Genomic DNA, 22,054 nt, shown 5'->3' with positions numbered 1-22,054 from the left:
CATCTCATTGTTAGCATTAACAACACCACGCATAAAACTTCCTTTATATTCTGCTTTAACAATTGTAAATATGTTTTAAAATGAGAGAATGAGTAGGAAAGCTAGCTCCAATAACCATGTTCATTACATTAAATTAAACATTTGAGTTCAGGGTGTCAGTTATTCTCAAGTTCATACATAGAAAATCACCTTCTACTTAAAAAGAGGCAGTCAAGGGTAATGGGTAGGCCTAGAAGGACATGGCTTGATGTAGGTTGAAATTAAATAATATAATCATTTATAATTTAGGGTTTTTTACAGTTCAATCCACCCTTAGGGTGGAGATTTTTAGGCGTAGATTGAATTCTGCCCGTGGATTGATGTTAAATTTACGGGTAGGATGTGATTTATATATATAATATATATTTATTAATTTATAATGTATAGAATATATATATATATATATATATATATATATAACATATATAAATATAGGTATATCAGTTGGTTCTATTAACCGTCGGTTTTTTATTTTGGTTAATCAAAATTAAATCGACCGATTTAGTTAACCATATTTTTTGTTCTGTTTTGATCTGTATGATTTTTCGATTTTTCTACTCACCCTTAACCTTCTCCATTGCACTAATAGTCTTGATACCAATAACGCCAATGACTACCACCTTGTCCTTTTGGACCATAAGTAAAGATAATGAAAAACTTTTCCATTGTTTCAAAATAAGCAAGGTTTTTGATTTTTATGGTCTGACCCTAAGATCTAAGTGAATCTTACAACATTAATTAGCATGGATAAGATTACTAAGTAGGTTGTGTTTGGAACCATGGTCCATTAGAGCTACAATATTTGCACTTGATTCTAGTATTGGAAATGGGAAAAATAATTAAGTTTTGCAATAATTTGGTGGACATTTCACATTTATTTATTGTTATACTTACTTAATAATACATATAGACACCATTAAGCATCACATTGAAAACACCTCTTCAAAACAATAAACACCAAGTTGTTTCTATCAAATGTCACTTTTACATAACTCAAGGAGCAAGGAGATATAAATGATTCGAATTGAATTATTCCGATAAAATATATAAGATTTTGATTAGATAAAATCAAAACGACTACGTGGCATTGGAAATATTCTTTGGACCACAAGACCCCAAAAGAAAAATACTAGGCTGTGTTTGGTTGCACTGCAAATTTAATTGCACTAGTACAAATGTATGAGAGTGCAAATGTAAAAGAATGCAAATTCTTGTTTAATTTTGTTTAAGATTTTACTTTATTCTACTCCATGTCTTTACTTATTTCATTTGTACTGCAATCAAACAAAATAAATTAAAATTTGAAACAAAAATAGGTCAAAATTTACACCCAAATTATTTGCACTGTCACGATTTTGCATCAGTGCAAATTTATTTGTATTGCAACCAAACACAGTTGCAATTGAATGGATTCTATTTTATTTCATTAATTTCAGGAGTATATATACTGATTCCATGCCTATATGGATGGCTAACTGGGTAGAGGTTACTCAGTCTTTTTGTAATTCTGCTGATACCCAGTTTAATGAAATTTCATCTTCTGTTACATAAAACAACAACAATAACAACCTTCTAGCAATACAAGAGCCCCATGAAAGAGATGGCGTGCAAATGGATGGGATTCTAGCTGGATGAGTCCCGTCACCGACTCACCGGGATCTTTCCGTACATATCTAGAGATGGAGATGATTTTTTTTCTATTTTACAATTGAGGGTATCACCTCTTCCTGTCATATTCTCATCCGTCGAGCGAGGAGACTGAATTTCAGTCATTTCGGAATTTAATTATTTTCTTCTTTTGTAGTTTTTGTAGTAAGACAAGCTGAAAAGTATGCAACAAATGGTTTCATGTTTTAATCTGAAAAACTACTTATTTGAAATAATTTCACATCGATTTGACGACCCCACGTCCTTGTTCTTACGAAATTTGGTTTTATTTCTTCTTTTGGTGTTGAAATGTGACTACACAGCTGCAAATATTATCACCTGTTTGATTCCAGTTTTGTATCGATTGAATTGATAGAAAGATTTAGTCTCTCAACTCCACTCCAGTCTCCAGGAGTGACCTCTCTCGCACCCACCCACCATCCACGAAAGTTTTCTTGATATTCACCCCAAAATCTGGGCAGAGCCAGAAGTAAATTATATATAATATATATTAAAACCTTCCACTACTCTTTCTGCCAGTTTCTTCACTTGGTACGTAGCTAGAAAACTTATTTACTTGTTTCGTCTGTCACCAGTATAGACCTTATTCCCAATGTAGTTTAACGGTTGAGATTGTTGGACACTCTGGACCCAACTGTACGAGAGGTGCAGCTAAGCCCTGCATATATAGCAGAGACATATACATCTTACATGTAGGAGAAATATTTGCAGAAGGATTCATTCTTAAATCTCAAATAGTGGCAGAATGACACAACAGTCTTCTTATTCAAAGCTTCTCAGTCTCTAAGAGTAAAAGTGAAGAATAGTATATCATGGTGTATGTTTGTATACATTTATAGTGTTAGTCGGTTGTCCATATGTTACGTTATGCACAGTGAGCAATTGGCTCAACTTATGAGTGTACAATGATCCATTTCTGACCCCAGCAGCACCAGTAGTCCACCCGAGAGAGAGACTGAGAGGTCTAGATTCTAGAGAGAGAGAGAGATTTTAATGTGACCCAGTTCAGTGGAGCAATGAATAAGATTGAGAAGGTATCTGCTTAGAACGCGTTCTATGTTTTACATTTTCTGTTCATAAATAAATAATAAGGTGATGATGACGGAATCATTCAATCAAACCCAAGTTGATTCTTGCTCCCTCATTCCAGATTTTAGAGAGAGAGAGAGAGAAAGAGAGAGAGAGAGAGGCATGGACTGAAACCCACATTGAATGCCACACTGGGGGGAACATCAGCATGACAAGCGCGGTAGTACTTCTGCCTACAATTACCCTTTTGCTAGTCTTCCTCTCCATCCCTTTTGTCTCTCCTTTTCCTCTCCTTTGTCCTCTCTCTCTCTCTCTATCGTTTATATCAGTCTATATATCCATCTATGTATTCATATCTCAACAGACTCCAAAAGAAAGTGTTGGAAAAAAATGTCACCGGCAGCTTCAACCAGATGGTGTCCGACGCCTGAACAGATTATGATATTGGAAGAAATGTATAGAGGAGGGATAAGGACCCCAAATGCAACTCAGATACAACAGATAACAGCCCATCTTTCGTTTTACGGAAAGATTGAAGGAAAGAATGTCTTCTACTGGTTCCAAAACCACAAGGCCAGAGAGCGACAGAAACTCCGAAGGAAACTTTGTAGACAGCAGCAGCAGCAGCTTTCAGCCCACCACCACCGCTTCCTTCATCAGATCGAGCAGTCCGACTCTTCTGCTCTTCATCAACCTCCACTTTATAACTCAGCTCAGCTGCTTCCTCAGGTATGCCATATTTACTGAGCTCAGTAGTGATCTTTCCCCTTAACAATATGTATTTACCTCTTTTCTTCTTCTTCTTCCTCTTCGATCTGTAGGATAAGATTCATAGATTTTAATAATCTTTTTTTTCCCATTTCTTGTTTCTTAATGGAGGAAGAAAACTGAGAGAATATGGATATAACTCATCTGATTGTTATTCTCCAATCTATCTTTCTTACGTTGATGGATTAGGCAGGAGGAGCAAAAGAGGCATCGAACGACGTTATGAGTTACTCCAGCAGGAAGATGGATATTCCAGAGAGGGACGAGAAGGAGAGGTCCAAGTGGATGTACGGCCGTGATTGGATGATGATGATGATGATGGACATTGGGCCGACCACTCATTGCTGCAACCGACCTCTCAAAACCTTACAGCTTTTCCCTATTACAACCACCAGTCTCAAGGACGAGTGCACAACATCTAACCATCTTTCATGCTCAACGTCTACCGACTAAAACTGCAACTTCATTCATAGGAGCTGATGATCTCTATTTCTCTTTCCTCTTTGTCTTATCTATCTAGCTAATCATCTATCTATCCATCTGTATCATCTCGATTTCTGGCATCTGTGTCAAACTCTTCATGTCTAAACTCAAACTAGTGCTTCTGTTAGTATCTACTTCTACTACTACTACTAGTACTACTGGAGCAATACAACAATGAAAACTGTTTCGTTTAACGTTTGATATATTTTTTTTTCAGTTTCCAAAATGGAATCCGAAATGGGAAACAGTGGCAACTTTGTTTGGTTTTGATTTCCATCGTGTCTCTGATAGTCTGATGTATTGGTTAAAGCTGTCAAGCGCAACACATCAGTACTTGCTTGGTTATAGACTAGTAGAAATCAAATCAGCTTTTATTGGCTGGGACTAATGTGTAATGGGGGCTTAAAGCGTTTTCAGACTTTTCTCTTCCTCTCCGGTCTACATCTCCCCTTTCTTGACAGGTGGAGAGACTAGTGTTTCAGCCTTGACTGAATCGATGCAAGGTATCTAAGATTTGATGGGGAGGATATTGGAATCAGCCACATCGTTGTGGCTTGCCTCTCTACCACGTGTACGAAAAATTTATCATGCGTGAAAGACATGATATCAAAGACCAATGAAAATTCACTCATGAATTTTGATAAACAATGTCTGAATGGATACCACATTTATGATTCTAGTTGATTTGGTCAAATGTTTTTGGGATATAATAACTTTTCCATACTGATAAGTTATTTTATCCGAAAAACGTTTGCTCGATCAACTGGAATCATAAATATGGTAGCCTGGGAGTGGACTAAGTGGGATATCTAAATAAAGAACTAAGTAATTTTGACCCAAAATCGACCCATTGTAGTAATTGGGTGGAATGGGTCAATTAGGGGTGTTCATGAAAAATCGAAAAACCGAGCTAAACTGAGCAATTCAAATAAAAAAGTTAAGTTAAACTGAACCAATCAGTTCGTTTTTTTTTTCAAAAACCAAAGGTAATGGTTCTGTTTTGATTAATCTAAAAAACCACTATTAATTGAACGACCATTATATTTATATAAATATATAATACATTAAATATAATCTATATTATTTATATTTATAATTATATAATATATATTATAAAAATAAAAAATCAAATAGAACAACTGATTAACCAAATGGCTTCGATTTAATTTGGGTTTGGTATTTTTCAAAAACCCATATGATCATTTAATCGATTAGTGATCACTCACTGTTCTTTTCGAGTAATTGGTCCATGAGCCCCCCAAGGTCGACCAAGCCCATATGCCAAAGTTGTGTAAGAAATGTGATATTGAGGAATAAAAAAATTACAAGCAAGTACTTGTAAGTTAACCCAGAAATTAAATTAAATAGGACATGAATCTATACCACTTTAAAAAGTACCAATGACCTCAAGGATATTTCTAGAATTTTTGAGGACAAAACTTATCCCTTTATATTTAAATTTATTGATAAAAATGAGGGCAGATAGGATAATTGACAAAATTTATTAATTTTAAATGAGTTGAAAAGAGGTCATTTTAGGATATTCAATGCATTCAGTTCTCTCTAATTAAATCCAACATTTAAGTTATTAACTTGCATTCATGTTCATTGAGCCATATATTTAATCCATTTTTGTTTCTTCTCATCATTAACTTCTATTAATTAAATCTATACTTAATAAATTAATAATTTCAATAACATAAAAGCTTATACTTTTAAAATCCACCTAGAAAAAATAATGTTTTCATAGACAAACAAAAAGCTTATAGACAAATGATATCATAGACAAATAAAAATTAAGTGTGATAAGTAAAAATTAGTTTATATAATGTAAATGAAATATAATAATTTAAAGGGAAAATTATAGTCAAAGTCAATTGTACATTTAAAATTAGGTTGTAGGTTGGTCCAGAAACCAACGAAACTTTGACAACCAACTCTACATTTCAAATTATAAAAACCCCCGCCAAGTCATCAAAGGCTTATGTAGTTATTGCCAACATGGGACTCTTAATCCATGTTGGACACAACAAAAAGCCTATAGTGAAAATTGATTTTCAGTTTTTCTCCCACTCCATCTATCTCTTGATCTCCCTCCCTTATCTCTTCTCACTCTCGTAGTCATCTCTCGATCTCCCGCTCCCTCTATCTCTCCCATTCTCTCAACTTCGGTATGTAGCCAAATCAAAACATCTCTCTCTCTCTCTCTCTCTCTCTCAATCTATCATTCTCCCTTAGTCTTTCACTTGCTTCCTCTTTCGTTCTGTTTTTATTTTTCTTACAAACTTATACAATATTAATCAGACCGTATAAAAGAACTAAAGAGACCAACAACTTGTACAATCAAGTTATAAATTTCTATCAAGTTGGTGTAAATTTTATAGCCAAGAGTTTCTTGTGAATTTTTATCAAATTGGTGTAATGATTTTTGAATCATACCAAATTGGTCTCATGTTCTTTTATATGATATGATTAATACCATATAAGTGTATAAGAAAAAAAACGAGAGAGGGAGTGGGAAATAAAGAAAATGAGAGAGATTGTAGGAGAATGATAGATAAAGAAGGAATAAGAGAAATTGATAAAAAGAACATAAATACAAAAACCAAAAACCATTTTTTATTTATTTTCAAATCACACATTCATTGAACAAAGAGAGACGAATGTGAAAATGAGAGAGAGAGAGAGAGTGAGATAAAATAAAAACCCTTTTTTATCTTTCAATCACCCAACATTAAAGGGCAGTTTTAATATAAGTTTTTTGTTGTGTCCAACATGGATTAAAAGCCTCATGTTGGCAACAACCACATAAGTCTTTGATGACATGGTGGAGGTTTTTATAATTTGAAATGTAGAGCAAGCTGTTAGAGTTTTATTGGTTTTTTGACCAACCTATAACTTAATTTTAAATGTACAACACTTTGACTAATATATTTTTTACTAATTTAAAACTAATCCAAAAGCAAATATAATTTCTTATCTAGATGGTAGGTCAATGATTCAACTTTTCAAAGAAACACATGATATCATAATTGAATATTAAATATTTAAAAAAAAGATAAAACACCAAATAATAAAGTCTTCCTTATGTTTCCATCAAATATCCATAGAATGCAAAATGTGGTGTGGTCATATCAATTTAAATCAGCGCATGATAAATTAAATCAACGTGAGTGTGTTCTTATCAAATTAAATCAATCATGGTATACTCGTATATGATTGCCTAGATGGGATGTATTCATATCAAATTAAATTTTCCGTATGTGGTGTGCCCATATCATTTTTTGTTTCAAAAGCCGGATCATTTTTATTTCGTTTGGCATTGAGTCATAAAATTATAACGGAAAGTAATATTAATGGGCAAAATAAAATAGAAAATTAATTTTAGTAACTATCATTTATTAATGAAATTAATAAGAAAAAGAATATTATAATACAGCTACCGTATATTAATTAATAGTGGGCCATCCTACGGCTACCGTATTGTTAAAGAGTGAATGACCCCGTACGGGGGATAATATTCTTTTCTTTTAGGTTCAAGAGTGAAAGAGTGAATGACCCCCTACGGGGAATCAATAATGTTAAATTTATATTATGGAATTAATAATGTTAAATTTATATTTATTAATATTTTAAATAATTATTAAAATTTTAAGAAATATTTATTTCAAAAATTAGTTCTTCAATAATTATTAAAATATGGATTGAAAGTGGTTGTGGATAACCATTTTTGTAATTTTTGCATTTTTTTAGGAATGGATTGAAAATGGTGGTAGTGACTAGTGGGTTATGAGCTTTAGCAATAACTTCTCAGAAAATGCCACGTGTCTAGCTTTTTAGAAAAATGAAAAGTTCATGTGTTTGAATGATGAGGAGCTATAGCCGATAATGGGTTCTGGGCTTTAGTAGAAATTTCTCGAAAATTGCCATATGTCTAGTTTTCTACAAAATGAGAATACCACTTGTCTGAATGGTGATAGTGGGTTGTAGGTTTTAATAACAATTTCTCAGAAAATACCATGTGTCTAAATTTGAAAAGACCAGGTGTCTGAATGATGGGAACTGCAACTTGAGTTAGATTTGTTGTATTCACACTCTTCTTCATTTCCGTTCTAATTCTCTTTTTGAGTTTTTGATCAGGCAAAGTATCTTGCTGTTATCTTCCCTCTTTAAGTATCACTCGATCGGCAAAGCCATATTCGATCTTTTTTGTTTCCAATTTATTGTACTTTTCGGAAAATCCACATGGATCTGATTATCATCATGCATCTGTTTTTCTAGCGTTGATTTCTGCCCCTTTACCTTTTCCCTAGCTGCATTTGATCGAATATTTGCAAAATAATTGGAAATTCGGAATAAGAAACATCTACATAAAGAAAGAAAACGCAGATAAAAGATGGCTGATCGGTTCAGATGATTGCAACTAAGACCCTTAGGCTATGTTTGGTTTGAAGGAAAATGCAGGAAATGAGGGAAAGGTAAGGAGATTTTTACAAACTTTGTATAAGTTTTCCTGTCTTTCCATTCCTTTTCTTACCTTTTCCTTCAAATCAAACATAACCTTAGAGTTTGATTTTGGTCCATTTAACAATGTTTTTTTAGTATGATAGAAGAGCTTGTATATTGGATATTATGACCATTTAATGTGTTTGCTTAGAATCAAAATACTTGCTTTAGCACAATGAATTAGGGGTGTTAATTGGACTGGACAGGATCCAAGCCGATCTGGTCCAATCCAATTCGATGAATACTTTGGATCAGCTCAATTTAATGTATGGATCATTCAATCGGTTCAAATTGATTTTAATTTAGATTAATTTCAATTCAAATCTGATTCATTGACATTCTTATTTTCAGCCTCTTAACGCGATCAGATGCATTTCAGACCGCGTTAAAAGACAAAAATAGGTCTCAACTTCGAACGTCCTCCCTTGCGGGTGCGATTCCGAGAAGAGCTGGGATCGGACGATTGAAGCAAAACTGGAGTTACCACCGCAGTTCCCCGCAACCATCTGTTCGGTGATAAGAGGAAGAAGAAGAAGAATCGGAGAGAGGGGAAATAAAGAGAGTTTAGAGGGAGAATAACCGGAGAGAGGACGGGGGAATACCGCCACCTCTGTTCGACCTTTGCAACGAGAACGATGATCTACTGCCTTCTGCACACTGCACACTACTGAAGTTTGCGCATCCATTCAAATCCACCGTGAAGATAAAGAGAGATATTGTAGTCTGAGACGAGCCTAGACACCCACTTGGCCTCGTGGCAGGCATCCCCACGCCCCCTCCCACGGCGGTGGTGGTGATGGCCTCTCCTACGGATAATGCGCCTAAGGAGTGAAGAAAACACATCAACGCCACTTTGGTTGAGGCCCCTTTTGAAAATGGCACCAAGCTCAAAGCTATAATATGCACTGCTAATAAGGCTGCTAGGAGAAGAGGAAGAAGGGATGGTGGTGGTGGTGGCAAGCAGAATGGAAAGAAGTGCAACAGAGATGGCTGAAAACCAAAAGAAGAGTTTGGTTTTTCTTGTCATGATGGAGTTGTTAGGATGGTTGTTGTAGTTGCTCATGTCCATCGATCGACGTTTATTTTGAGTTTGGTGATGGTGGGTTGTGGACTCGTTCGACGACAGTTGTACTGTTTTATCTGCGTGGAAAGTTGAGTGCTGACTGGCGTGAGAGGTAAGGAACGCTATGTGTAGTGTGTGTGTGTAGAGAGAGAGAGAGAGAGAGGGGGGGGGGGAATAAGCAGAGAGAGGAGGGGGAATAGGAATACCGCAACCCCTGTTCGTCCTTCGCAACAAGAAGGATGATGAACAGTGCCCAAAAGGCCAAAACCGATTAATTATTTTATATTATTCATTCTTTATCTTTATTAACTTTAATTGTGTTATTTTATAATTATTAATTTTTAATTAGTAATTATTTTAAGTTTTATTTGTGTAAATTACTAACTATTAATTATTTTTATAGTCATTAATTATTTTTTTTATTTTAATTGTGTTATTTTTTAATTATTAATTATTTTAATTTTTATTAAGTATTAATTACCTTAATATTTTTTATTAGTCATCAATTATTTTTAATAATTTTAAATGTGTTATTTATTATTTATTAATTTATTATTTTTTTTATTTGTGTTATTTTGAATTTCATAAATTATTTAATATGAAATAGTACAAATTGAACTCAAAATTATCAGATAGTCTGTTTTGGGGGTAAAATAATAAAATCATCAAAGTTTAGATGCTGGATGGTTGATCCAACACAAACAACCTTATCTATTCAGAACATCTAAAATATCTTTTTTAACTTTTCAGATTTCAGATTTATCAAACACCACCTAAGTCTGGGCTGGTCAAATCTGTCCAAATTTAATATTATTTTGGTTAACTTTTAAGCAAATAGAACCCTTAGGACCGTTGATTATCTCAATTGCTTGTAAGTTGAGAAGATCAAAGTGTATAAAAAGTAGGCCTGTTCCAATTTTTTGAGTAGTTCTTGTGAGATTTTTAATGGCAATAAAACATTAGAAGACAAAGGCAACCCATGCTAATTCTATTTCTTTTCCATGCCTGTGGCTGGTAATCTCCAGTTTAGATTGTAAACTGTAACTGGTGTAAACTCCACCATTGTATGAGTTAACACCATCTTGTAACTTGTAAGCCTATCTTGTTCAACATTAGGTACCTATATAAGGCAGAAAGTCACAGTTGTTTATGTAGCTAGCTACTTTCTTTGTGGTACAACTCGTGGAAGATTTATTGGCCAAACAGTGTGATGCAGGGATGTAACATCAATTCTGAGAGCAGGACCAACAATGGGTAATGACCTTTCATCTTCTAAAGTAATAAATCACATACAAGATTGTAGAGAATATGTTAATATACTAGATGACATGATAATCCTCTTATAAAAGGATGGTAGTTTAGGAAATGGCATGGTCTAGAAACATATGGGAATCTTGGTTTATCAAATGGATAATTGAAAGCAAGAGCTTTCAAGGACTTAATCTTGATCTGTCTAAGAGGTGCCCTCTCAACCTTGATCTTAGTTTTCACATTGTACTTGTCTAGCATATTCCTCTTCCCCAAATCTTTGCCCTTCTTAAGCTTTCTTTCGCTGTATATTTCCCTTGAAGTCTCAAATATATTTCCTTCCCTCCTTTGGTGATGGTCTCCCTCCCTCATTAGTATCTTTGTTCAGTGCTCCTGCTGAGAATATGGGGAAAAGAAAATCAGGTACTGCTTCAATGATCAACCACAGTATTAATATATGATATGAGTCAGATTGTCCCCTGAATAGAAGAAGAACCCAAACAACACCAACAACAAATGGCTGAACAGAAAGGATGACTCATGTATTTGCAGTAGGAATTACTTTGCTTATAAATACAGTTACTCATTTTTCTCCCTCTTCAAGTCTTAGCTCTTAACACACAACGCTATAGCACAAAAACTTTCCAACAATGCATTCATCTAAGCTGATTATCTCTCTTCTCCTTGAAACTTTTTTTTTGTTAAGCAGCCCTGACAAATATGAAGCCGTTCAGAGAGTTTATAGGAGCTGCATTCAACAATGTGAGAATCTCCAATGTACCTATCAACCCCAGTGGTTACTTGACTTCATTCTCTACTTTTCCATTGACTACACCTCTTTGTCTCCTCCCTCCACCAACCACAGTCCCTCCAACGTCTCCTTCATCAAGGCCTAATTTTCATTAGTTCTTGGGTTCGAAATGCAGTTTCCTCAATGACACAGATAATGAAGGAGTATAATTTGGGTGGCATCAATATAGATTATAAGAACTTCAACAAAAACACTGATATATTCGTCGAGTGCATCAGACAGCTTTTAATGGTCCTGAAAGGAAATGGGGTCCTCTCATTTGCAACGATAGCCCCATATGATGAAATGCCAGTGGCTCTCTGAAGTATCAAGTATGATCATAGACTATGTTTAACTTCCAATTCTGTGTATGGTAAGGGGATGAGCTTTCTCCGTTCATGAGATCCTTTGAGACTCACAGCTTTAATCACAGGGGAGGAAAGGTGTTGGTAAGCTTCAGTAATGATGGCAGGAGTGGTGGGTTGCCTCTCAAGAATGGATTATTCAGCGCTTGCAATAACCTCTATGAGTCGGGGAAAAATTAATGGCATCTTTGTTTGGTCTGTGGAGTGCAGGTGACTGGTTTTCTTATGAGACATAATCGGAAGCCCTATTAGCCAGTTCAAGGTGAATAGTAGTGAACTGGTTTTGTGCTAGCATTTATATATTGGCATGAATCTCTTTGAATTAAATGGCATCAAATGAGAATAATGTTTCGAATAGATCAGGAAAAGTTCTAGTTATTCTCAAGGATAAAACAACTGTATTTCATTTTCTGCTCTCATTTTTCTTCCTTCATCTCAGAAATATAATAAAGATTTCTTGTTGAATAAAATGCTAATTCCCTGCTTAAATTAATTAATGTACAACAAGAAATACCATTGCAATAACACATTACACGGACTATCAGTTCCAAATTGATGCAAAAAAAATTAAAGCTAACCTGACCCTCACAAACTCACCCACCTACGCACTAATCAGAAAAATGAAAATTGAGGGAGAGAAGAAATTGAATGAAAAGTCGACTCAGCCTCCAAGCTACAATTCGCTTATTTCACCATCTCGGCAGTTGCCCACAGTTATGTACATTGTTGATTTCTTCTTTGTTGGAAAAACTCTACAACAATCTCTCCTTGGAGACTGCACAGGAAATTGAAATCTGGTTAGTTAACAAACAAAACAGAGGAGTGCTGTGTTGACCATCCACAGGTGTTTCTGCAACATTTGTGATTAATTGTGTGGCACCAACATGAGTTCATATATAATTAGATAGCATTGGATTCATATTTGAGGTGACAATAGAAATATTATAATTGGAACTCAGCTGGTTAATTAACAGAACCACCATTCACCTTTCTACGCAGGTCAGACAGGAAAATATAAATGCAGCTTAATTACCTTGTGCCAGCGGAGATTGTCCGGTTTCTTGAAGACAACAATGGAGTCAATTGAATCTGGGGATTCCATTTTCCATCTGCAATAAGGATGCGATTCTCTATGGCGGGAGTGGGTAGTCACTGTTTGCTTCTTAGCCCGATCATAACGAACATTGTCCATGTAGAAAACGAAGGGCTTTTGACATGGATGCTTGGTGACGGGCCTAGTGTTGAAGGCGTAGGCAGTGTAATCGGCCTTTCTGTACCAGTTGAGGAATGTCCTGGTCGGCGTTTCTAACTCTCTTGGTGAGATGACACCCCTGAAAATTTGGACGACAAAGCCCCATGATACAGAGATTGACCAATCTCGCCTCTTGTCATAGCAGATGGATTGCTGCATCATACTGGCTGAATCAAATTTGACAGGTTGAAAGAGGCGTTGGAGAGCTTCGGCTCTGCTCATGCGAGGGAATATGGGGTCTACGACGTCCAGGTGGTGCACTGACACCAGCGGAGTGACAGGGTGTGCACCCAATAGGCCCAGAAGGTTTCCATACACATCATACTGCACAGTTGAACAAATTGGATCGAAATGAGCATTGTCTGATGGTCATGGCTATCAACAAAAATCACCCAAGCACTTTGGGTCGTTATTAATTCGTTAGATTGTTCATCAAAAGCCATGCCTCCAAAATTAGATTACTGAGAAGATTACCTGTAACTCATATTGATTTCTAACTCAGAGATGAGATCTCTTTGTTTACCTGATGGAACCCTGCTTCTCTTGTGAGTGGCACCCCCAGCTCAGCCATGCAAGCTTGAATTCTGTCATCACTGCCATATAATCCAGGATACCGTTGGATGCACCGATCCTGCATCTTCTCCAGTTCCTTGGCCAAGGGGTAGCTTATGGCGAACCCACCTCCTCCATAGGCCATAGCATAGGAGAAAAATATGTTCTGGACATGGCTTTCAGAGGAGCTCCCCACATAATAGAACTGTCTGTGATCATACTTAGCAAGTACACGCACTACATTATCCACCACAAACACTGTATCATCGTCGCCCATGACGAACCACCTCACATCCTTCATCCCCAGCCTTGCTGTCTCTGATACCACCCTCGATATCCTCAGTGCTGCCCTTTTACCTTGCCGGTTGGTATATGGCATTCTTGATGTGCTACCAGATATCCGTATCTCTGGTAGTCCTTCGTTCCTTCTAGTCTTCACTGGCGTGTCCAGCCACACCACTCCTCTTGTCACCTTTGGCCTCCACCACTGTTTTATGTACTCCTTCCTCTTCTCCCATAAATTTGATGATGCTGCTATACCAAAGACAATGTGTTTGAGCTCAGTGTCAAAGCGGTGGGATAGCGGAGTCAATTGGATCTGTGGGGCCTCCTTTTCCTCTTCCTCTTGTTGTTGTTGTTTTTCTTTGATGGGTAGAGACAGAGAGGAGGAGTTGTTAGGCGTTGAAAGACGTTCTGTGGAAAGACTAAAAGCAGAAGCAGAACAATCTATAGCAGGTTCAGTACTGGTGAGGAGGAGATTGGTGGAGTAGAGTACGTAGAGCATGATGCTGATAAGGAATATCCAGGTAATGTGGCTTCGATAACCGCCAATGCCTAATGGCAATGCTCGTTGCTGGGTTGCACTCTTCTGTTCCCAGGCTTCCGGTTTCTTGTCATAGTCTTCAGGTTTCTTGTCGTGGTTGCTCTTGCTACTGCTTGGGTTTACACCCATCTTTCCGATTCAATGAACAGTAACGGAAGAAAACAGGGGAAATACAGAGGAAGATGTGAAGGGTTGTTCAGCTTGATTGATTGAGAGAGAGAGATGTTGCTTAGTTAAGAGTTTGTTTTAGGATGATCTATCTTGAAGGCGGGTCTCTCTCCCATGCTTACACCCAAGGACAAGGAGTAAGGTCAAACATTCTGGGCTACCGAAGTTGTCGCTCCATATAAAGAGATCACTTGGTTATATGTTGAAGCATATACCCGTCCAAAGAGTTGATCTCAATAATTTAACAATCCATTTTAAGGCTCAGTTTGGAGGAAAGAGTATAAATATGTACAGTGCAAATACATATAAAATAATACAAAAAATAAGGTTTTGCACTCTACATATTTGTATGTGTACTCCTTTCAAACTGAGCCTAATGAACAAAAACCCATACAAATTAACTGTAGGGCGTTTGGACCTGGAGGCTCACTTTGGGAGGAGTGCAAAATATAAATATGCACAGTGCAAAACTTTGTACAAAGTATTTTTAAAACTTGTATTTGCACTGTTTCTAAAACTGAAACCAGGCTCAGTTTGAAAAGAGTACAAATACAAATATGTAGAGTGCAACATTCGGACAGGACGCAAATCCGTTTTGATGACTGGGTCATGGATTGAATAGTTGGACTGCATGCCCGATTCAACCATTCCACTTCTCCAAAAACATAGCAAATGGTTTTAGATTACCTTTTAAAGTTACTTTATATCAAAATTAGCCCACTTCAAGAAAGGTTACAGGTTTTATTAAGTTCACATTTTTAAGATTCAGGCAACCTAAAACAATTTTGGCCGATGGTCCAAATTTAATAGCATTGCTTTTCAAGTGGTCTGTTAGTCGTATTAACTAATCATCTGCAATTCTACCCCTATTACTGAGTTAATCATGCATCAACTCCGCAGAGTTCCACACATGTTGAGTCCTTGGCTTTATAGTTGAATTTATACCTATAAAACCTTGTGCAATTAATTTGAATGGAGTAGAGATATACTTGCAGTCTTGAAGCCTTGACTTTAAATGCATAATGCAAGAATGTATATAAATTAAGGGATCAACTATGATACTGGAAAGCATCATGTCTAAAAGATTTGTGACCTATCAATTGGTATCATAAATGTGTTAATCAATCAGATGGTATTCATCAAAATTCACGGGTGAACTTTGATTGGTCAAAGTTATTTTGGTACCATGTCATTCCAGCATCATAGATTTTAGTAGTAATTACTAAACTTTTTATGGATACATGTAGAGCATAGAGTTAAGTAGATTTATATATCTCTTATCCTACTCTTGAGAAGAATTAGCATTTCTCTTAATTTAATTTAACACCTTCTAATTCCTTCTTTGGTTGGGCAAGCATGATTTTATTCTCAAAGACTGAACGCACCATACAGATATAGCTACCTCCATATCACCCAAAACTATTTAATCGCTTTGTTAGGATTAGGGCAGTATTGCAATTGGGTATGGAGTTTAGGGGGTCAACCAGAGTTTCTGATTCTGCCATTTGGGCTCTTTTTTGTGTTAAAGTCCTGTTCAACAAAAGTGGATTTAAAACCTTAAATTTTGCAGTTTTTTCTTTTTTGGATTTGGAATTCCCAAGAGGCAAGCCATTTTGAATTTAACAAGAATCCAACCACATTAATTAAGGGAGCAAACACTAAATTCACCATAATTGGTAACTTGTTTTTTTTTTTGGCAAATGCTATAACAGGCTGCTGATAGTGTGATAATCATATACTAGTATACTACAAGAAAGATGATGCAGATGCTAATGTGACAATTAGGTGATTAGATGCGATCATATAGGCACCAACACTAAACCAGGCATCCAAGAGACTACTTATACCAACAATCAGCATGACCAGATCATGGTGTTCAAAATATTCATGGACCTTTGATGCATCATGGTGCATCAATTTGTCAATTCATATGATACTGGACATTCAAATCCTTGTATATGAGCAAGAGAGGAAAGAGTTGAAAATCAAGTAATCTTATTTATGCCGCACTGAGAAAGATTCAGAATACAAGTTGAAGTTCAATAATATATTAGTTAACAAAACCAAGGAGAACTGATGTAGGACAACTATGATGTGTAGTTCATTTTATTTTTAATATCTCCTTGGCCTTCATAGACGGATAGTGCATGCACATGGCAGACCAGAAATCGCCCTTAATATCACCAAATAAGCAGGTAGCAAAGAAACTTCAAACATTTATAGAGAAAATGTCATGCTTTGAAAAAAGCCATTACCGTTTTCAAAGCTATGCCTGCAAAGAAATAGATAATGATGGTTAGATAAACCCTTTTTTTAAATCTTGTACCATGAGCAACAGTGTCGAGAATGTGGATTTATTACCAGGAAACGTTTGTTGTAGATTTCGACAATCTCTTGTGGATCCCATTTGGTTTCTTTGTAGGCCTCAATCTTGTCCATCTCCTACAACCACAATAATTTCTTTGATATATAATAGTTATGAATCCAATCACATTAGTGTTAGACAGTTTTGTATGCCCTTAGCTCCAATCAGTTTTGATGTACTTTTGATATTTAGTGTAAATAAATAAAGTACATATTTGATTCATGTTGTGTGGTATGCTTCTGTGTAAGACCCTAAAACTGCACACTTAATGAGACTTGTGTTAATTTTAAATGTTCACAGCCGTTGGATAAGTCTGGGGAGATTTATCCCGCCAAGGCTGACACTGGTGTCCTGCCAAGTGTTGGGGTGGCTTGTCTCAGCCGCCAGGGTGAGACCCAAGGCACACGCAGTGTAGGATTACTTGAACCCTTGAACCGGACCAGATTTTCAATATTGCCCTGGACCTTGGAGATTGATGGGCAAAACTGAAAAGTTACACCTGACCCCTAGCCCGATTATGGTACTGCACTGGGTGTCGAATTGGGCTGCCTTTGATATGCCAATCAGTGAGATCCTTAACGGGGGTCAAAACCTGGGTATGTTGGGACAGTCTGAGAATTCATCTGAGTGGGTGATCATAGTGACGGGATCAACTCCTTTGTCGGACAAAGGTAATGATCGGGGATGCACTCTCTCTGATGGAAACCAAACTGCCGGTAGTTGATTTCAATCGTTGGAATTTTGTTTTGCAAAATTTATATATATGATATATACTTATATATGGTTTCAAAATGTTTGCAAATGGTTTTAATTCCCGGGATCCATGTGAGTAGAGAGTGCAGCACTATTCCTTACAGCCGAGGGAGAGGTCCTCTCTTGTCGGGCAGTGCTTGATCATTATGGGCTGAGAGGTTAAGTGTAAGGCCATTTAGGATAATACTTGATGGGCTAATCTTGCATCTGTCCACAGTCTCTGAGTTTTTATAAGATGGCTTGGCCTAGGGACCACTTAGTGTAAGTGTTGGGCCCATAAGGTCCATGTGATGGGCTCAAGGGGTTCACTGGGCTTTCTAGTGAATTCAGCTAGGCCTTGTAATAGAGGCTGGGCCGAACCCATGTGGTTGATGTGTAGATCAATGCTTGAGTCCCACGCCATACAAAGAAGCCCATCTGGGCAGCAATTTGAAAGACTATTGAGCACTTAATACATATTGGGCCTAAAGCCCATTTCGATCTGGGCTGATTTGATCAGTCACTTAAAGGGGCGGATCTGAGATTAGGTTAAGCCCAAAAGCTTATCTAATCTGCAGATAGGATTAAGAGGAGTCCTAATCCAAATACAGATTTGGATAAGGACAACTCCTAATATGATTAGGAGGTTTCTTAATCACCAAGAAAGAGGAGGAAACCCTAATTGCGAATTACTTGAATTCGAACCCTAGGGGTTTTAGCAGAATACACTCTGCATTCTTGAGATAGGATCTCAGATAACCCTAGAGAAGAAAATAGCAGTTCGCCACCTTCTTCTCTAGCATTCTCCTCCAGCAACCGGCGCCACTTTTTCTACCAGTTCGAGTTCTCAGTTAGAGAAGATCAAGAAAGGTTCTTGATTGTTTGTGTGGTGCTCTCAGTCTTCCATCGAGTTCTTCAGAAGAACCTGGTTCGTGGAACGAACACTGCTAGTTCGGCTCCATCATCACTGTGTCATCTTCAGTGGGAGCTGATATTGGGATCTTCTTTGGGCGTGAACACCAACGTTGGGAGATACTGCTTCTCCGGATCAGGTATAATCCCTCTCTTCTCTTTTGGTTCAAATCTGGTTTGGTTTGGTTCAAGTAGGATCCTTGAATTTTGATTCTAAAATCAGGGAATACGATTCCCAGTTGGAAGAAAGGTAGGGAATTTTTGAAATTCGCCCACCCATTCCGCAACCCTTTTGGCGTCCATACGATGGATCCTACCATTCTTTCAATTAGTCTCTTCCACCCAGTCACAAGATGCAGATCCAAACAAGGGAACATGTCAAAATGTTCTAGCAAGTAAAAGAAGTGGACCAGCATATCTATAAAATGCAGATTTAGATGGCACAAACATACATTCAATTTCTTTTTCAGTTATACATTCTTACTTTTACCAACATCAGGTCCCTTGCTTCCTAATAATCCATAATGCATATAAAATGTGCAATCTAGGATTTCAACAGAAAAATTTCAGAATCCCACTGCAAATGCCAAATTCTAAATTCCAAGGACTAACTAACAAGAGAACAATATATCTTACAAAATAAATTTGAGATGGATTATCAATTCCAAGCTAAGGTCATAGACAAAACTAGTGAGCATAAACCGATGCACATTGAAGGATGTTGTCAGAAATGGAGTAAGCTGATGGATAGAAGAGTAGTTCAGGATTAAACAGAATAGAGAGCCTTAGTAAATTGATCAGCAAGCTTTGGAAGACAATGATAATGAGGATGTCTTGGCAACAAAATTTAGAATCCCTAAGCTTTAATTCTTAAATGTAACCTACAAGGGACAACATCCACTGCTTGGGAAATTAAACACTAGTCACTAGTGCTGTACCTAACAACTGAAACAAAACAAGAAAAACGAAACCAACCATTAAATGAGACTCTAGAAACAAAATAGAGAAAATATTTTTTTAGTATTTTGTTTTACCTCAATCCATGTTGCTAGTTTTGGTCTTCCTTCTGTGATGTCATACTTCTTTACTTCCGACAAGAAGATCTGATATCTTTCAATAAATGGAGCATAGGCTATGTCCACCTGGAGTTGACATTTCCAATTTCAAATAGAGTGCCACAAAAAACTAGAAGGAAATATAATGAATTCTACATTGTTGCCTCATTCCAAGGTATGAAACACCCTTGTATGAAAAGCATTGAATAGTTAAAATTAAGTTGAAATTGGGAATGGTCCATTAAATGGGTACATAAATGTTTTGGCTTATCAATGTTTTATGAGAACCAAAATCATCATTAACAATGTCTAGCAAATAGCATATGCAAGTTATGACATGGAAAAAGGAAGGCATCAAAACAATCTACTTACCAGACTGAATTGGCCAAGGAAGAAAGGGCCATCGCTGAATTTAGAAAGAGCAGTTTCTAAGTGATCAAGTGCTTCTCCTGATGCAGGTTATGATACAAATCAGCTTAAGGTATAGTGGTTACGGATATCATAATTTGTTGAAAGATTGAATTCCCAAAAGAGAGCAGAATATAAATCTCACCAAGTTCTTTCCCTTCATCTTGCTTGAATGAAGTAATCACAATTCCATTGAATGTGTCACTGTAGGACAGCAACTCTTCTGCAAACTCTCTTTTGGCTGGATCCTACAGTTTTATTTTGGGTATGACTTCTATTAAACCTGTGAAACTAAGAACAAAATCTCATCTAGAATACAGACATATAATTATCTAGATCTTACATCAGGAAAAAGTGGGGGTCCTTCGAAGTGGCTGTCGATATATTTAATCAAGTCGAGACTCTCTCCTCTGACTTTATCATTATGTTCCAAGGATGGCACCTACACAAGGAAAAATAAAAGAACCTTTGAATTTGATCTTATGAGATTCAGTTTTCTTTATTTGATTGTTCTTTCTATTCAAGGAAAAAATAATATATAGAATTTGTATGATTTAACTCTTCATATAATTATATCATGTTCACCTTATTTGTAGGGTAGACTTTCTCCTTGTACCAAGCTGGCCTGTTTTGTAAATTAATAGGAACCAGTTGTATCTTATCCTTGAGTCCCTGCTCCTCTCAAGCATTAGTCGGAAAAGAAAATAAAAAAAAAGAAGAAAATTTCAAACTCTGCTAAAAAATGCTTTCAACAATGTCAATTCCAAGAAAATAAATCATTAAGAGGACTGAGAAACAACCTTGTAATTTCTAGTAATCCAGACACGCTGCGCATATGGGCATATGTAAGCTATATACAACCTTCAAGAAACAAAACCCCAAATCAGATATCCAAAGAGACACGTTTTATCATATGGGCTATTCGAGCAAAAATTTAAACGGATAGAAACAATTGTGGTAAAATACTCGTCAATGTACAAGCTTAGCGTTCTCCTTCCATACTCAAACAAACATCTAAACTAAGAATTAATTGCAGAAACCAGAGCAGGTGGATAAAAGGAAAGCAGAACCATTTACATATATGAAAAGAAACACGAACTGACGAAAGAAATAGAGTAAAATAGAATCGACCTCGTCGTCCCATCAAAGAGGGGAGGTGGGCTGGAAGTGGAATCCAGAGAAGGGGGAAGAACTTCCTGAACGCTTCTGAGAACAAGCGAAGAAACAGGAACATCAACCCATCAATGGAAACAACAAGAATAATGGAGAAATGGACAGAAAATCCTGAGAACAAAACCAAAGAAGATGAGACTGAGGTTTTACAAAGAAAAAAGGGAAAAAAAAACTAACCCGTTTGCCATTGCTCTTATAAGAACTCCGGTTCTTTTGGAGGAATGAAGGAGTTGGCATGGGAGAGTATTATAGCGGAATTATGGCGGCAACAGACTATTCTGGGTAGTTTTCACTTTTCAGGGAAGACGTCAGGAGTGACGAGTGACGGACGTCATAATGGCTGCATTGCCGCTTATTAACCGTCAGATTGACATCCAGTTATTTTCTTCTTTTCCAAATATCTGGGTAATGAAAATGCACTCGTTCATGGGACATGGGGTGTTGTGCCTGCTTCTACCTAACTCTCTCCGTTGGATGTATCTGAAGCATTTGAGAGACTAGATACAAAGCGTAAGGGACTAACTTCAAAAATATACAAGGCCTATTTTTGGTTGGGTTTTTAACGCGTCCGTGATCCGTTGGATCAAAAGTCTAATCACATCATCTTTTCAACTTTCCAACGTGTGGTTCTCGTTCATAGGCTTCTACCACGGTG

At 36.7% G+C, this 22,054-nt stretch overlaps 3 protein-coding genes across 4 annotated transcripts; 1 reads left to right on the top strand and 2 right to left on the bottom strand.

Moving 5' to 3' along the window:
• The first annotated feature begins 2,665 nt into the window (after positions 1 to 2,665).
• Positions 2,666 to 4,181, top strand: LOC104599216 (WUSCHEL-related homeobox 3-like). The gene is made up of 2 exons (XM_010261664.3): positions 2,666 to 3,465; positions 3,694 to 4,181. Exons 1-2 carry the CDS (start codon positions 2,920 to 2,922, stop codon positions 3,955 to 3,957), a joined length of 810 nt encoding a protein of 269 aa, XP_010259966.1. The 5' UTR covers positions 2,666 to 2,919; the 3' UTR covers positions 3,958 to 4,181.
• A 6,007-nt stretch (positions 4,182 to 10,188) lies between these two features.
• On the bottom strand, positions 10,189 to 16,576 carry LOC104599215 (uncharacterized). Its single transcript, XM_010261663.3, has 3 exons — positions 13,735 to 16,576; positions 12,993 to 13,535; positions 10,189 to 12,734 (listed from the first exon to the last, which is right to left on the bottom strand). Exons 1-3 carry the CDS (start codon positions 14,713 to 14,715, stop codon positions 12,633 to 12,635), a joined length of 1,626 nt encoding a protein of 541 aa, XP_010259965.1. The 5' UTR covers positions 14,716 to 16,576; the 3' UTR covers positions 10,189 to 12,632.
• Positions 16,577 to 16,732: 156 nt separating this feature from the next.
• On the bottom strand, positions 16,733 to 21,658 carry LOC104599214 (glutathione S-transferase L3-like). 2 transcript variants are annotated; one of them, XM_010261661.2, is made up of 10 exons: positions 21,577 to 21,658; positions 21,358 to 21,432; positions 21,027 to 21,087; positions 20,812 to 20,898; positions 20,570 to 20,668; positions 20,372 to 20,474; positions 20,191 to 20,267; positions 19,798 to 19,905; positions 17,116 to 17,196; positions 16,733 to 17,026 (listed from the first exon to the last, which is right to left on the bottom strand). In XM_010261661.2, exons 1-10 carry the CDS (start codon positions 21,585 to 21,587, stop codon positions 17,021 to 17,023), a joined length of 708 nt encoding a protein of 235 aa, XP_010259963.1. In that variant the 5' UTR covers positions 21,588 to 21,658; the 3' UTR covers positions 16,733 to 17,020. The 2 variants fall into 2 exon arrangements, with proteins under 2 accessions (XP_010259963.1, XP_010259964.1); XM_010261662.3 differs by having other exon boundaries at positions 21,358 to 21,429; positions 21,577 to 21,632.
• Between the last annotated feature and the right edge of the window lie 396 nt (positions 21,659 to 22,054).

Source organism: Nelumbo nucifera, chromosome 2 (genome assembly GCF_055504915.1).
Source record: "Nelumbo nucifera cultivar China Antique chromosome 2, China Antique-T2T, whole genome shotgun sequence".
Taxonomy (NCBI): domain Eukaryota; kingdom Viridiplantae; phylum Streptophyta; class Magnoliopsida; order Proteales; family Nelumbonaceae; genus Nelumbo; species Nelumbo nucifera.
This window is presented reverse-complemented; position numbering and strand designations above follow the sequence as displayed.